This window comes from Vespa mandarinia, chromosome 25, assembly GCF_050613455.1.
Source record: "Vespa mandarinia isolate Hongniang chromosome 25, ASM5061345v1, whole genome shotgun sequence".
In the NCBI taxonomy this organism is placed as follows: Eukaryota; Metazoa; Arthropoda; class Insecta; order Hymenoptera; family Vespidae; genus Vespa; species Vespa mandarinia.
The window spans coordinates 2,215,653-2,231,712 of record NC_140834.1 but is presented as its reverse complement, the minus strand read 5'-3'; the positions used below and the strand labels follow the sequence as shown (position 1 = coordinate 2,231,712).

The 16,060-nt window shown below is 24.3% G+C and overlaps 1 protein-coding gene, 3 non-coding genes and 1 pseudogene across 4 annotated transcripts; all 5 read right to left on the bottom strand.

The window, feature by feature from the left end:
- Positions 1-2,100: 2,100 nt before the first annotated feature.
- On the bottom strand, positions 2,101-12,151 carry LOC146872208 (odorant receptor 67a-like). The gene is made up of 7 exons (XM_085664180.1): positions 12,125-12,151; positions 8,470-8,917; positions 6,110-6,395; positions 4,381-4,480; positions 2,491-2,601; positions 2,255-2,410; positions 2,101-2,151 (listed from the first exon to the last, which is right to left on the bottom strand). Exons 1-7 carry the CDS (start codon positions 12,143-12,145, stop codon positions 2,101-2,103), a joined length of 1,173 nt encoding a protein of 390 aa, XP_085520306.1. The 5' UTR covers positions 12,146-12,151.
- Positions 9,434-9,557, bottom strand: LOC118450662 (5S ribosomal RNA; annotated as a pseudogene).
- Positions 9,860-9,979, bottom strand: LOC118450683 (5S ribosomal RNA). Its single transcript, XR_004840822.2, has one exon. It is a non-coding gene; the product is annotated as a 5S ribosomal RNA (ribosomal RNA).
- LOC118450655 (5S ribosomal RNA) lies at positions 10,127-10,246 on the bottom strand. Its single transcript, XR_004840796.1, has one exon. It is a non-coding gene; the product is annotated as a 5S ribosomal RNA (ribosomal RNA).
- On the bottom strand, positions 10,544-10,665 carry LOC118450714 (5S ribosomal RNA). The gene has a single exon (XR_004840851.2). It is a non-coding gene; the product is annotated as a 5S ribosomal RNA (ribosomal RNA).
- Positions 12,152-16,060: the final 3,909 nt, after the last annotated feature.

Below are 16,060 nucleotides of genomic sequence, written 5' to 3'. Positions count from 1 at the left end.
AATTAAATGTCTTTACAATTACTCGTTACTATAGAGTGTTTAACGTTTGAGTAATACTGAGTACTGTACTTAAGGAAGTATTCGACTTTTAGACAAAGATTGATACTATTGTTTTATTCTTAATCATTCATTGTTTTACACAACATTTCTTTTTTCTTATTTTTAAATTATTATTATTTATTGAAATTCCCCTAATCTCCATTTTTTTTCTGACATTATACTTACATTATTTTCTTGACACTAATTATATTTCTTTACGTATCATTTGTTTCTTATGAGTGTTGTTTCTTTTTCAATTTTTCTTTCTTTTTTCTTTTTACATCATTAATTGTTTGATTGATTATATTGTTTTTTTACGCAATCTTTGGTTTTTTTTTTTTTCATTTATCGACATGGAAATGGTTTTGTTTATACGTTTTTCTGAGTAACTTTTGTCTTCACTTATTCTTTCATTTTTCTAACGAAATATTGTATTTCGTTGGCTGTTGTATATTTAGTAATTTATTTGATCTTTAGTTTATGTAATATATAATATATACGTTTGTACATTTTGATGTTAAAATAATTAAAATATATTAACTCGATGAATTTGTTGATAGTGAATGGAACACTTATCATTTTTACTATCAATTAACCAAAACAAGACTGTCCAATAATCGATCATATATATTGACTATTCAAATACAATTAATATTTCTATAATAATTTTAAACAGTTCGCAATAAATGCATACAACTGCACTATGGATAAATATAAACGATATTTACATAATATCTGTGGTTGATCATAAAGTTTCGTTTGGTTTTCATGTAAGTAAACAAAAAGAAAAAGGATCGTTTTTGTCAACGCCAATTTTTTGTCACATATATACTTAATTTATTAACAAGCAAGAATAAGATAAAAAAAGAATAATAAATTGTACTCAAATGTATTTTTAATCTTGAAAAGATTGATTAATTATAATTGGACGTTCGTATGAACAATAATAATAATTTTTCTTCGAACGAACATAAATCGAGAGCAATGCTCTTATGTAAAATAATGTTTAGAATTACATAGCTACATACGTATTTATCTGAATTTTTCTAACAAAATCTTTATTATTATTATTATTATTATTATTATTATTATCATTATCATTATTATTATTATTATTATTATTATTATTATTACTTTATCATATTTACGTATGGAAATCAATGAAATTTGTATTTGTTCATATCTTAAAAAAAAAAAAAAAAAAAAAAAAATTAGACGACTATTATATCGGCTAAAATTCTCTTACATTTGTGTAGCATACTTTTTTGTAATCTTACGTGAAAAATAGAGACTAATGAAACTCGAATCATTTACTCTTATGATTAATAAGGATTTTATTAATTAATATCATTCTATCGAATAATTAATATCATTATAATTTATTAATTAGATCATTTTATCGAAGACAACCTTCTATTTTCTTTTCTCTTTATATGATTTATACAAGACTGCACTCTGTTGTCCTTATTTCACGTTATCCTATCACTCTTCTTATCATTACTTATATCCTTGCACACGTACACCGTAATTCTATTTAACTTTTGTTCTAATCATTACTTTGTCCTTTGTTTATATTTGTTACTCATCTCAAACAGGCTACACTTTCATTCTATTTTCACTTTTAAAGTTTCAATCTCATATCTTCCTTTTATAAATGAAAGTACCTAACAAAATGAAATTCAACTATCGATTTATTTATCTCAAGCACACATAGACATATAGACACATAGAAACACATACAACTATTTATCTCATAGACGCAAACGAGTGTACACACACACACACACACACACACACACACACACACACACACACACATACACACACATACATACAAATAATCAACGTTAGAAAATTTTATCCTGCATTTGATATTAATTTTTGTTGATGAAAAAAGAAACTAATATTTATGTTCGATCTTTTTAAAATTGTATTTCTATATTCCATAAAGTTAATACAAATCAATGATCTATAGAGAAATCATTTATCTTCCTATGAAGGAAGAATGATTTAAGAATAGAAATGAGAATATGTTAATAATAAAATTCACATTTGTTCTTTTCATAAAAATGTTCGTAGTACCGATAAATATCCCATTGAAGTTTTGATGATCTACGAATGTTAAGACAATAATAATAATTAAATGATAATTGTAATGTTACAGGATGGAATATAATTTTGAAAATGGAAAATAAATAATTCGAAATATACTTACGTCTGTGAAGATGGTCAAGGACAAGACGGCAAATTTGCCAGACGTTAAACATTGCGGTCTTTTTGTTCGTATCAAACAAATAAGAAAAAATTTGGAATCCTTTGCCGGTAAGTTATACCATTCGTAATTGTAAATGGCGTTAGCAAAATTGTTACTCTAATCGGAATAAAACGAATGACATTAATCAGATAATTGATATTTAAATGATTCAAGAAATTATTGATTGTTTTATTTACTTCCTGAATAAAACATTCACCGATGAAACAGTAAGCGAAAAGTGTATTTATCACGCAAGAAAAGTATAAAACAAACATTAACGATGTTAAAATATCCTCCGTTTCTTGACCCTAAACGCAAAAAAAAAAATAAAGTATCGATTAGATATTATCAAATAAATTAATAAGGACGTACATGACATTTTTTGGATAAAAAAAAGAAATCAATTTGTTTCTTACATTTTTTGAATGCAGATCATTACGAAGAATATACATAAAAAATGGCGGAGTTATAGCGATAATAGAAAAAATTTAATTGTATCGTTTAATGATGTCAAATCGATCAACAGTATCATTTCCAGAACATTTCATTCCCTTTTGCAATCGTCTTTTATTTTATAATAATTCCGTAGCAATAATATGTACACGAGTATATGTAAAGTTTGCTAGTATTGGTAAAAAAACTGATAACAATCGCCACAGACAAATAATGTAACGTGGAGCATAAAGATTCATTTACAATAAATTAACGATTAATGTCGATCCGTCGATAAAGTAGAAATAGATACAACGAGAACTCATTCGATAAATATTCCATCATTACAGTTTCACAAATGAAGATTCTGTACATCATTACTGTCTACGCGATCCAGGATTATGGCGCAGTTTGGTAGCAAGCAAATGCTAAAGATTGGATAAGACACTTTTGATCATGAATATAAAGTTTTACCAAAAAACATTTGGAAGAAATTAAAGGAAATTCAATGAAGATCTAAGTGAGGATATTTTGTTGCTACGTCGACTTTGCGAAATTACGGAAAATACGAATGACAGTTTTAATCACCTTGCGCGCGGTACTTTGGATCATTAAATTATCAACAACAGATCCAAGGACAGGAATCCCATTGAACATCGCTACTTTATCTTTTTAATCAAAGAATATCATCGATCTTCAAAGTAATCCAATTGTTTGGTATGGAAATTGATTGACTTGTTCATCAGTTTGTCAAACAAGAAGATGATCATCGTACAACTATGATCCGCACCTTGATCCTCAAAATATAACAAATGAGGCTAGCATATTTCATAAACGTGAACATTTATACCAATTAAACTTTTTTTCGACGATTGAAGGTTCATTAGATGATCCTGAAATCGACGATTCATTGCGAGTACATGAAAATAATTATAATCTATTTGTAAATGTAATGGGAAACTACAGATATAATTTTTTTCGTTAGAGTCACCTTGAAAACTTCGAAATCATTATGAATCATTTCTTGGCAATTGCTATATCGAAAGATTTGAAATTTTTTGTTCGTTACTTACATCAAATGAAAGATTTATTGCCAATTCGATTATTTTTTACTAATTGCTCTCTCTTTTTTTTTTTTTTTTTCTTTTTGAACAAAAATGAAAGCATAATATTTTGTCAAAAGTAATGAAAAATAAATGTAAATTTTATTAAAAAAAAAAAAAAAAATATTATTTGAAAAATTCGACTCGGGATATACTCGATTTTCTCTATTTTTTTCAGAATAAATTATTTTCTATTTATTTCGTTGAATCGTTCGAGAAAATAACGTTATTAATGAATTTTCGTCTACGTCTTTTTCTCCGCCATTTTTTATTACTTTTATTTATTATTTTTTATTATTTTAATCGTCAAGATAAGTAATATCACGCGAAGAAAAATTAATATTTTTTTTTTTTTTTTTTTTTTTTTTTTAAATAAATTACATAGTTTAATCAAAGATATATCAGAAGGGACTAGCAGAAAAAAATCTTTTTTTCTTTTTTTTTTTTCTTTTTTTTTCTTTTTTTTTCTTTTTTGTTACGGAATTATGTACATCCTTAAAACAAAAAGAAAAAAAAAAAGAAAAATATATTATTCGCTAATATATTTTTTACCATTAATACGAAGTAACCGGAAATGCACATATGAATAGTGGTACCCAACATTTGTTGCATAATCGGTAAATTAAAATTATCTTCCAATTTTTCCGCCAATCTGAAATATTTCATGTGAAATTAAGAAATGAAATAATATAATTGAGTACATTATTATTATTGTTTTTTTTTTCATTGTAGAAAAAAAAAAGAAAAAAGAAATAGAAATGGAATCAATCATATTATTCAGAAGGAAATATTTTTTCTTTTTTTTTTTTTTTTTTTTTTTTTTTTGTTTTTTTTTATATTCAGCAACATGAAGACGATTGAAATTAATAAATACATATACAAATAAAAAAAAAGAAAATAATGAATAAATATCAAAAATTGAAATAAAAAATAAAGTATAACGAATAAATATATAATTATATGATTTAATGTAATTAATTATAAATAATATTATTATAAATTAATATAATTAATTGTAAATAATATTATTATAAATGAATGTAATTAATTGTAAATAATATTATTATAAATGAATATAATTAATTATAAATAATATTATTATAATTGAATATAATTAATTATAAATAATATTATTATAAATGAATGTAATTAATTGTAAATAATATTATTATAAATGAATATAATTAATTATAAATAATATTATTATAAATAAATGTAATTAATAATAAATAATATTATTATAAATGAATATAATTCATTATAAATAATATTATTATATATTAATATAATTAAATATAAATAGATTTAGTATAATAAATTAAAAAATATTAATTAAATGGTTCATTAATTAAGAGCTATGTAAAAGTCAAAAGATTATTAATCAAATAACAAATAATAGTCTTTCGAAAAAAATCACATTCTAATAATTATATATTATTAATTATATATCATATAAAAATTATATAAGTATTATAAAACGGAATGTTATGTGCTTGTAAATGTACTAAAGAAATAATATTTAATAATCTATTAAATAAAATAACTTATCATTGTTTATTTATGATTCATTCATAAGCTAAATCAATTAAATCCACTTTTTGAATTTTTCCTAATAATTTAAGTGTCAAAACAATTGATGAATAATTTAATAAATAAAATAACTTATCATTATTTATTTCTAATTCATTCATAAATTAAATCAATTAAATCCACTTTTTTAATTTTTCTTAACATCATGATTTCTTCAAATCACTTTCACGCACACAAAATCTAGATGAGTAGTAAATTGTTTTGTAATAAATTTATGTTTGTAATTTTGTACGTTATGTAGTTAAAAAATGTTTTGAATCGCATAAATTATGTTTTCGAAGTGTTTTAAAGATATGTAAAAATAAATTGAGTATTGTTTTTCTTCAATTTGAAGCATCTTAAATTATGTTGAATGGACTTGGGCACCTTCAAATTTTATAATGAATCTAATTTGTTAATTTTAAAAGTGGCCTAACTCCATTCTTGATAAGAAAACGCATATTATTCATTTAATAATTGCCACTATTTTAATAGGAACTATAAATTTAACACCCTTAGATATAGTTAAGTAGTATAACTCATTAGTATCCTATACGTATATTTTTAAATTCATTGAGACGCAAACCCTTAAATATCTCGATTTGAAGATAAATGGAGTTAGGTCACTTTCAAAATAAACGACTCATATATATATATATATATATATATATATATATTTCAATAATTTTTATATAATTATATGATATTTTACCTTATCAATCGATAATGTCGTAGTACAAGTTCCTTCATACCCTCATTATAATTTTTAGATTTATTTAAAAATGTTTTGACCTTGTAGGAGAGTGTGGCGAACTGTGCAATCACTTGAATGGACAAATTGATGAACATGCAATCAAATCCTACATAACCACATATGAAACTAGGTATGACCATCATTTGATAAGCACAGATCAATGCGTACATCCTGCTGTCCGTAAAATGAATGATATCTAACGTTTTGTACGGCAACTGATAACCCATGGAATTGTTTTGCTTTGCTGAAAAGTAGAAAAAAAAAAAGAGAGATAGAAATAAAATATTTTTTGGAAGAAGAAAAGAAAGAAAAGAAAAAAAAAAAAAGAATTATCAAAAGTTAAACGAACAAAAGGATTTGATTAAAACTAATTAAAACGAATATTAATATCGACTTTCAATCGATTAATTTACAATTAACTTATGATTAAAAAAAAAAAAAAAAAAAGGAAAAAAAAAAGAAATGGAATTCTCATTTATTTATTTATTATTTATTATTTTCTAATCAATCGTTTAATCGCCATTTCTACTGTTATATTTTTAAATCCTCTTTCATAATTAATGTATCTATCATGCTGTAATGAATAATATAATTCAAGATATACCCTGAAAGCTATTAATATTTCGAGACATTTAATTTTTTATAAAATATTTCATAGATTTAAACAAATGATAATCCAATGATGTAATATCGATTGAATACGAATCGATTCAATATTATTTCTTCGTAATGTTGATTTATAAATTTTTTTTTTCTTTTTTGGATTGTTTTTGATGCACAAAATCCGCCATTAAAATGTTACGATATGATTTATTTTTATCTTTTATCAGTGCCAATCATTTTATCAATAACTCGTTATGTTATCGTTCTAAATCTAAGGAATAAATATCAATAGCTATTAATTATGACAACGCATAATTCAAAAATGAATTATGCCCATTGTAGTACCGTCAAAGGTACAATGGTATTTTATTCAAGGTCAAATTTAATATTAATGTGGATATAGCTTGTTGATTTTGAAGATCATTGTCTGATCGTTAACATCATTAATGATCTACCAATGTAAATTCGACAATTGATACGGAATATTAATATCATGACAATATCTTTTGAATTTTTTAAATATATCTTTGTCATTGTCATTCAAGAAATTCACAAAATGTCAGATATTACTTGCACTGTCAAACTTGAATTCAATTGAGGCGATCATTTAAAAAAAAAAAAACATCATTATTGAATTACACAAGATCATTCATTTTGAATATTTTCATATCAAACGACAAAAATAATCTGTAATGAAATTTTATCAATCGACATTTAACCCTTATTGACCTACAGAACTCATTCATATATACTCACAAAAATTTGTCATTGCTTTAATATTTCTAATCATTGGATTAACTCTCGTTAGAGAATTAAGTAACGTGCAATGACATATGTATTTTTTTTTCTTTTTTCTTTTTATTTTTTTTTTTTTGAATTTTGGATATGCGAAATTAATTTAATTATTAAAAATATTTCCTATGATCAATGACATTTTCAAATTCATACGTGTGTCTATGAATATGTGTCCGTGTATGTCGATACATTCGATAATTCAATAATAAATTAATAAATAAATGAATTAAAAAAAAAAAAAAAAAAAAAAAAAAAAAATCTTTAGACTAAACATAATGACAAATCTATAGAGTAATTAATATGAAATATTAAAAATATGAGCCGTTTATTTTGAAAGTGGCCTAACTCCATTTGTCAATTTTTTTCGGTTGCCATAATTACATGTACAACTTTATCTTATTTATCAGTAAAGGATTTCAAATTGCTTATATTCCGAGCAAATACGATAATTCTTGACGCATAAGTTTTCAGTGTTAGTTCAATAATTTAACCGTGTAATTTGAAAGTGGCCTAATTCCATTTAATACTTAAATCAAGATATTTATTATTGATAATGTTTGAAGGGAATGATGAAGGTAATTTTAATTAATTAGTATTTAACAAGTTAATCTCAGTTTTTGGACAATTACGTTAGTTGAATGACCAGTGCGTTTAATTAATATAAAATTAAAAATTTAATATTAAATTTTAGAAATTATTATTTCACCGATGGGGAAGAACAGAACAAGACCATTTAGTTCAGATAGTGAAGAAGAAATAGTAACTAATAATTTAAAAAAAAAAATTGAAAAAGAAACAGAATTATAGAACAATATTCGTCTTTAAAAAAAAAATAATAAATAAACACACATATTATAATGTCGTAAAAAAAAAGAAAAAAAATCAAAAGTTATATATATATATATATATATATATATTACCTATTTGAATTCCATCCATAACTCGACCGGTATAATACAATATTTCTTCCAATGTCGCCAAAGTGGCAACTATTACAATAAAATATGGTGGTAATTTCGTATAATTAACGAAGGTTAATTTCTCTTCTTTAGTTTCGTATTTCTCAGTAAGTGAATACTCTTCAATTTCCATGAATAATTTGCGCAATGCTTCTCTGTTTACTCTAGCGATTGTTATTTTCGTAAGTGTCATGATTAGAGCAATATTCTCTGCTATATTCGATACCACGTTTTCCATACTTATTGGAGTCATATACAATTGTACGAGTGTTAGAAAACAATGTAGGAAAAGATATGTGAAGAAGAAGAAAAATATCGGAACGTAATTTTTCAATGGCCAAATTCCCATGCATTTTAAAAGTTTTGAGGTCCAATTGAATGATCTTCGAACGTTAGCAATTCCTATTTCCTATAATAAAAAGAAATCGAATTAATTAATTCGTTAGATTAGTTTCAAATTAATTATTATATTACACATCTAAACACATTTTATTACAGTTAATATAAAAAAGAATATATATATATATATGTGTATGTAATATATTGATACATATTTATATACTTTTGTTTATAATTATATTAGATTGGAAACTATGAAACGGGCGTTGAATGAAAGTGAATAACTGAACAAAACGCCCGTTTCATAGTTTCCAAACTAATATACATAAAAATATATATATTACAATGTATATGTATGTATACAATGTATACAATGTATATATATGTGTTCATATGTTTATAATGAATAAAAAAAATATATATACATAAGTTTTTTTTTAGATTCTTCGCTATGTGAAAAAGTACGATTGCGTTTAAACAAATAGGCTGCTTAAATTCGGAACAAATGGGTGACAAGTAATATACGATGACGCACATTATTTCATTGAGGATTTTATTTATAAAAAGATATAAAGAAGAAAAAAAACGTCAACAACACACACGGTGTTCCCAAGCGGTCGCCCATCCAAGTACTTTAACCGTGCCCAACGTTGCTTAACTTCAGTGATCGAACGAGAACTGGTGTTTTCCAACGTGGTATGGTCGTTGACATGTATTCTCTCATTTTATGTACATTTTTACTTTTGAAAAAATTGATTTATTCTAAAGTATATTTCATTTGTACAAAGTATATTAAGTGCGTTAAGTAAAATGTAGTGTACCATATAAAAAAAAAAAGAGTACATACAAAATTCTTTAGTTTTATCTCTTTGTTGGGTAGTAAAATTGCGATCAATGAAACATGTAGCTTAGATTCGGCGCAGACGAGTAGAAATGACGTACAATGACGCATATCATTTTATTGTAGTTTTGATTATTTATAAAAAAGAAATAAAGAAAAAAAGTAAAAAAATGTCAACAACACATGGTGTTCCCAAGCGGTCACCCATCCAAGTACTAACCGTGCCCAACGTTGCTTAACTTCAGTGATCGGACGAGAACTGGTGTTTTTCAACGCGGTATGGTCGTTGAGTGATCAATTCTCTCATTTTATGCGTATTTTGACTTCTAAAAAAATTGATTTATTCTAGAATATATTTCATTTGTACAAAGTATATCATTTTACTGTAATTTAGGTTGTTTATAAAAAAAAAAAAAATAAAAAGGAAAGTAAAAAGAATGTCAACAACACACGGTGTTCCCAAGCGGTCACCCATCCAAGTACTAACCGTGCCCGACGTTGCTTAACTTCAGTGATCGGACGAGAACTGGTGCTTTACAACGCGGTATGATCGTTGACTTGATAATTCTATCTTTTTATTCATTATTATTGTCCGTATAAAAATTGATTTATAATAAAGTATTTTTCATTTGTTCTAAATCTATTAAGTGCATTATGTAAAATGGATTATATGACTTAAAAATTATATATAAGTCCTTTTAGTTTCTTTGCTTTGTTAGGAAATAAGATTGCGATCGATGAAACAGGCAGCTTAGATTCGGTGCAGATGAGTAAAAGTGACGTACAATGACGCATATCATTTAATGTAATTTTGGTTGTTTATAAAAAAAAAAAATAAAAAAGAAAGTAAAAAAATGTCAACAACACACGGTGTTCCCAAGCGGTCACCCATCCAAGTACTAACCGTGCCCAACGTTGCTTTTAACTTCAGTGATCGGACGAGAACTGGTGCTTTACAACGCGGTATGATCGTTGACTTGTATACTTAATCATTTTATTTGCTATTTATCCATCCATTAAGATTGATTTATCATAAAGAATTTTTTATTTTTATTAATATGTATATATACAAATTATTCTTCTTATAGAAATACGTATTTTTATATATGCCAATTTTAATTTATTATAATTTCAACATGATCGTATCTCATCTCAATTTTGTATTACAATTAAATCACTCAATAAACAAAAATATATGTATATATTCTATTATTAAATATTATTTAAAGATATTTTTATTAAAGATATTATGTATTGAAACGTTTGAATTATTTCAAAATTCAAGATTAATTTTCTGATATTGAAATATTTAAAAATAATATCTAAATATATTTAAATATTACGAAAAGAAAATATATACACAGTATTATCGTCATATTTAAAAATTCTTTATTATATTCTAACGTGTGTCGATATAAAGCTTTACGAAATTTTTTATTTTCTTAACACAGTGTATTTGAGAAAAATAGTTTAGATAAAAGTTGTACGACAATAAAAACAACGTATTATTGTACTTTTTTTTCTATAATGAAGATTAAAGAAGCCTACATTTTTTATAATGGAAACTTATTATTCGTTAGAAAATGAAAAGAAGATAAAACAAGTGAATTTTCTATGAAAACTTTTTTTTTATCGAAAAACAAAGTCGACCTTCAGATAGCGTTAATACTTTCAATTAAATAAAAAAACAAGAAATATCATAATATTTCTCCTATTTAAATCAAATGACACTTGTTAGAACAATTTTTCTCAAAAATGTCGCGTTTTCGAGATAAAGATTTTTTAACGCATTGTTTTGAACACCCGATATATTGTCCATTAGAAATTTCACAGGACGATTATTCACCGATTGAAATGTATATATAATTATTAGACCTCATCGGTTCATATTTTTCATTATATTCACGTGCGTATATTAACATAAAAATTTCATTCCTTCGAAACTTTTATTCGTAAAATCAAATAATTTCTTACGATCAAAAAAATCAAACGTCAAAGAGAGAAAGCATGACGATACAATTGTAGAATAGAATAAAAAAAAAAGAAAAAGAAAAGAAAAGAAAAAAATACCAAGCGAAACGTCACAGAATTCTCCGCGAAGTATAAGATTGTAAAGAATAAAAAAGTCAATAATATCTATACGCTTATAAATGAAATTGCAATTACAAGAAAAATACACGTATAATAAAGAAATATTTGCAAATAAAATTTCACAAAAATAATTTCCAATTGAGAATAAACATTGAACACATAGATCGATGGAAAATCATTTCCTATCATTACATAGGATATCCATGGCACTTATTGGCGTCGTATATACGATCGCCGTATATTCGACATGAGACTCGTTTTACGGTTAGAAAAAAAAAGAGAGAGAGAGAGAGAAAAAAAGAAACAAAAAATAAAAACAAAACCAAACCATGCTCTTTATCTTACTTCGATGCTTTCCTTTTCCATTTTATCTCTTCGAAGGTTCACGACAGACTGACGGCAAAATGGTCGAGCGTCCTCCCTGGTAAACTCCGTTTGAAAAGTTGTTATACGCATCTAAAGGGTTGCTTAAATAGTTAATCTGAAGTCGATGGAAAAAAATATTGAGAGACAACTCGTCCCTAACCCTTTTCTAACGAGGAATTAAACTGTTACTTTGTTACGATGATCGATTACGTTAGTTAGTGATGGTAGTGATGGTAGAGGAATAGGTGTGTGCATAAAAAATGTACTCTCAACGCTTCGGTTTAACTCTCGTAGGATATCTTATCGTTTCACAATTCTCATGTAAAATTTGCTATAACTTCATTCCATTTATTTCTCATTGAATTTTTTTTTCTTTTTTTTTTTCTTTTTCTTTTTTTACTTTTTTCAGGAAAGAGGGTGTTCATAGTTGTAGAGAGAAAAAAAAGTGATATCTCACTCTAAGGGTATATTCACCCTTCTTCGCTCGGATATAGTTCGAAGTTTCTCAGTTTACCTGGAACATAATATTCCACCCCTTCTCCAACCACCATTTTGCTTTATTCGATCGTCCTTCCGTTTTCTTGTTGCTTCCCAGTTCTTTATGATACGATCAACGAAACACATTGATTGTGGCTGAATTAATGGTGGTAGTTAAGAGGAAAACAATTTTTTTTCTTTTTCTTTTTTTTTTTCCACGGAAACAATTATTCGTAACTACTTCGTGGAATTACATGTCTTTACCATTGTACTTTTATATGGAGGGTTTCACGTTAGGGGAGTGGACGAGATGAGTGCTTTAAAATGTAAATAATTTCTGGGAAATGAGGGAAACCTTTTTTTTCTTTTTTCTATTTTTTTTTTTAATTATCACTTCCTTCACACAAGATTCCTTTTCCTTCATTATTAAGTTATTATTTTTTTTTTCTTTTTTTTTCTTTTTTTTATTGATATCTCAGTAATCTTTTTTTCTGAGATTTTACTTTCACTATTTTCTTTTGTTCTACTTTCGTATCATTTGAGTTATAAAAGTTTTAATTTTTCTTCGATTAATCTGTTTTTTTTTTTTGAGGACGGAGGGAGGAGGGGGAGTTTTTTCTTTTTCGATCGACGTTTTTCATTTATTAAAACTTTTTTTCAATTCTTAACTTTGTCGACATAAAATGCTTTTTTTTTTCTAAATAATTTTTTTCTTCCACTGCCATTTGTACTTTCGCTTTATTTTATTTCTATATTGGAAAACTTTATACCTGGTAGAAGATTTTTATTTATTAATTCTCTCAATTATATATTAATTATTATATTGCCGTTTTAAATATGTTGAATTAATTGAATTAATTAGAAAAAAGAATTAATTAGAAAAAATTAAAATCTATTCGCATTTTAGAAATTTCGTACATTGCAATAACATGGATACTATGCATTATCATTCTTACTAACAAATTTATTAAAAAAAAAAAATTTTTTTTTGTCGATCGTCTAACAATTGCATTTTATGACATTAGTACAAATCAACGATGTATGCACAAATAGTTTGACCGTCTGAAAAGAGAGAGAGTTGAAATAAAAATTGAAGAAAGAAATTAATACTACTTAATCCATCTCATTTTTATATTTTCACAAAAATATATTCAATATCGATAAGTATTCCATCGATGATTTGACGATCTGCAAATAAAACGAATAATAATAATAATAATAATATTAATAATAATGAAATAACAATTGTATTGTTGTGGCAAGGAATGTAATTTAAAAAAATGAAAAAAAATAATAATAATAATAATCCAAAATATACTTAAGTTTGTGAAGATGGTCAAGGACAAGACAAGCAAATTTGCCAGACTTTAAACATCGCTATCATATTCGTACGTATCAAATAAATAAGAAAAAATTTGGAATCGATTGCCGGTAAGTTATATCAATCGTAATTATAAATGGCATTAATAAAATTTCTACTCTAATTTAATGAAACAGTTAAATTAATCTGATAATAGATATTCCAATTGTATAAAAAATTGTCGGAATTGGAATACCTATAAAAAATGTATTCCTATAGCTTTGATTCAGTTTGTAGGACAAAGGAAAAACCTTTTTTTTTTTTTACTTTTTAATTATCATTCGCATTTTACAACATTATTTTTCTTTATTTTAAAATTAACCTTCTTCTGTTGGTATATAGATAATCTTTTTCTTTTTTTTGTTTTTCTTTTTTTTGATTTTTTTTTTCTTTTTCTTTTTTTTTTTTTTTTTTTAACTATTTAATAACTTGCATTGACTATGAATTTTCTTTTTTTCTTGAATGTTTCTTTTCCTTTTTCTCTCGTATATTATCAATTGTTTTTATTTATTATATTTTCTAAGCAGACTACTTATTTACTATTTTTTTTTTAAATTTAATTCTTTATATTTTTTTTTTTATTATTTAATAATTTGCATTGACCATGAATTTTGACTTCCTTTTTTTGAATGTTTCTTTTCCTTTTTCTCACGTATTTTATCAATGGTTTTTATTTATTATATTTTCTATGCAGACTACTTATTTACTATTTTTTTAAATTTAATTTTTTATATTTTTTTTTTTTATTATTTAATAATTTGCATTGACCATGAATTTTTACTTTTTCTTTCTTGAATGTTTCTTTTCCTTTTTCTCTCGTATATTATCAATTGTTTTTATTTATTATATTTTCTAAGCAGACTACTTATTTACTATTTTTTTTTTAAATTTAATTCTTTATATTTTTTTTTTTATTATTTAATAATTTGCATTGACCATGAATTTTGACTTCCTTTTTTTGAATGTTTCTTTTCCTTTTTCTCACGTATTTTATCAATGGTTTTTATTTATTATATTTTCTATGCAGACTACTTATTTACTATTTTTTTAAATTTAATTTTTTATATTTTTTTTTTTTATTATTTAATAATTTGCATTGACCATGAATTTTTACTTTTTCTTTCTTGAATGTTTCTTTTCCTTTTTCTCTCGTATATTATCAATTGTTTTTATTTATTATATTTTCTAAGCAGACTACTTATTTACTATTTTTTTTTTAAATTTAATTCTTTATATTTTTTTTTTTATTATTTAATAATTTGCATTGACCATGAATTTTGACTTTCTTTTTTTGAATGTTTCTTTTCCTTTTTCTCACGTATTTTATCAATGGTTTTTATTTATTATATTTTCTATGCAGACTACTTATTTACTATTTTTTTAAATTTAATTTTTTATATTTTTTTTTTTTATTATTTAATAATTTGCATTGACCATGAATTTTTACTTTTTCTTTCTTGAATGTTTCTTTTCCTTTTTCTCTCGTATATTATCAATTGTTTTTATTTATTATATTTTCTAAGCAGACTATTTATTTACTATTTTTTTAAATTTAATTTTTTCTTTTTTTTTTTTTTACTATTAAATAGTAAAAAAAGAAAAAAAGAAAAAATTCATTGACTATGAATTTTTACTTTTTTTTTCTTGAATGTTTCTTTTCCTTTTTCTCTCGTATATTATCAATGGTTTTTATTTATTATATTTTCTAACCAAACTTCTTATTTACTCATTTATCGATATGCAAATATATACATAATATATAATTTTTTTTTTTTTTGATTAACATTTGTTTCCATTTTTTCTTTCAATTGTCATTTTTATTTATTACATTTTTCTTAATTTTAATTTTACATCAAATATAATATGATCGTTTCAATATTTCGATATACAAATAATGAAAATTTTGCATATAATAAATGCATCCACTTATTATTCTTACAAATAAGACAAATAATTTATGTTAACGAGACAAATAATTTACGAGAAATAAATATAACAATAATTATTTCTCGATATTGACTATTGCAATATAATTAATGATTTTATAATAATTAGAAAAGAAAAAGAAAATACAGACG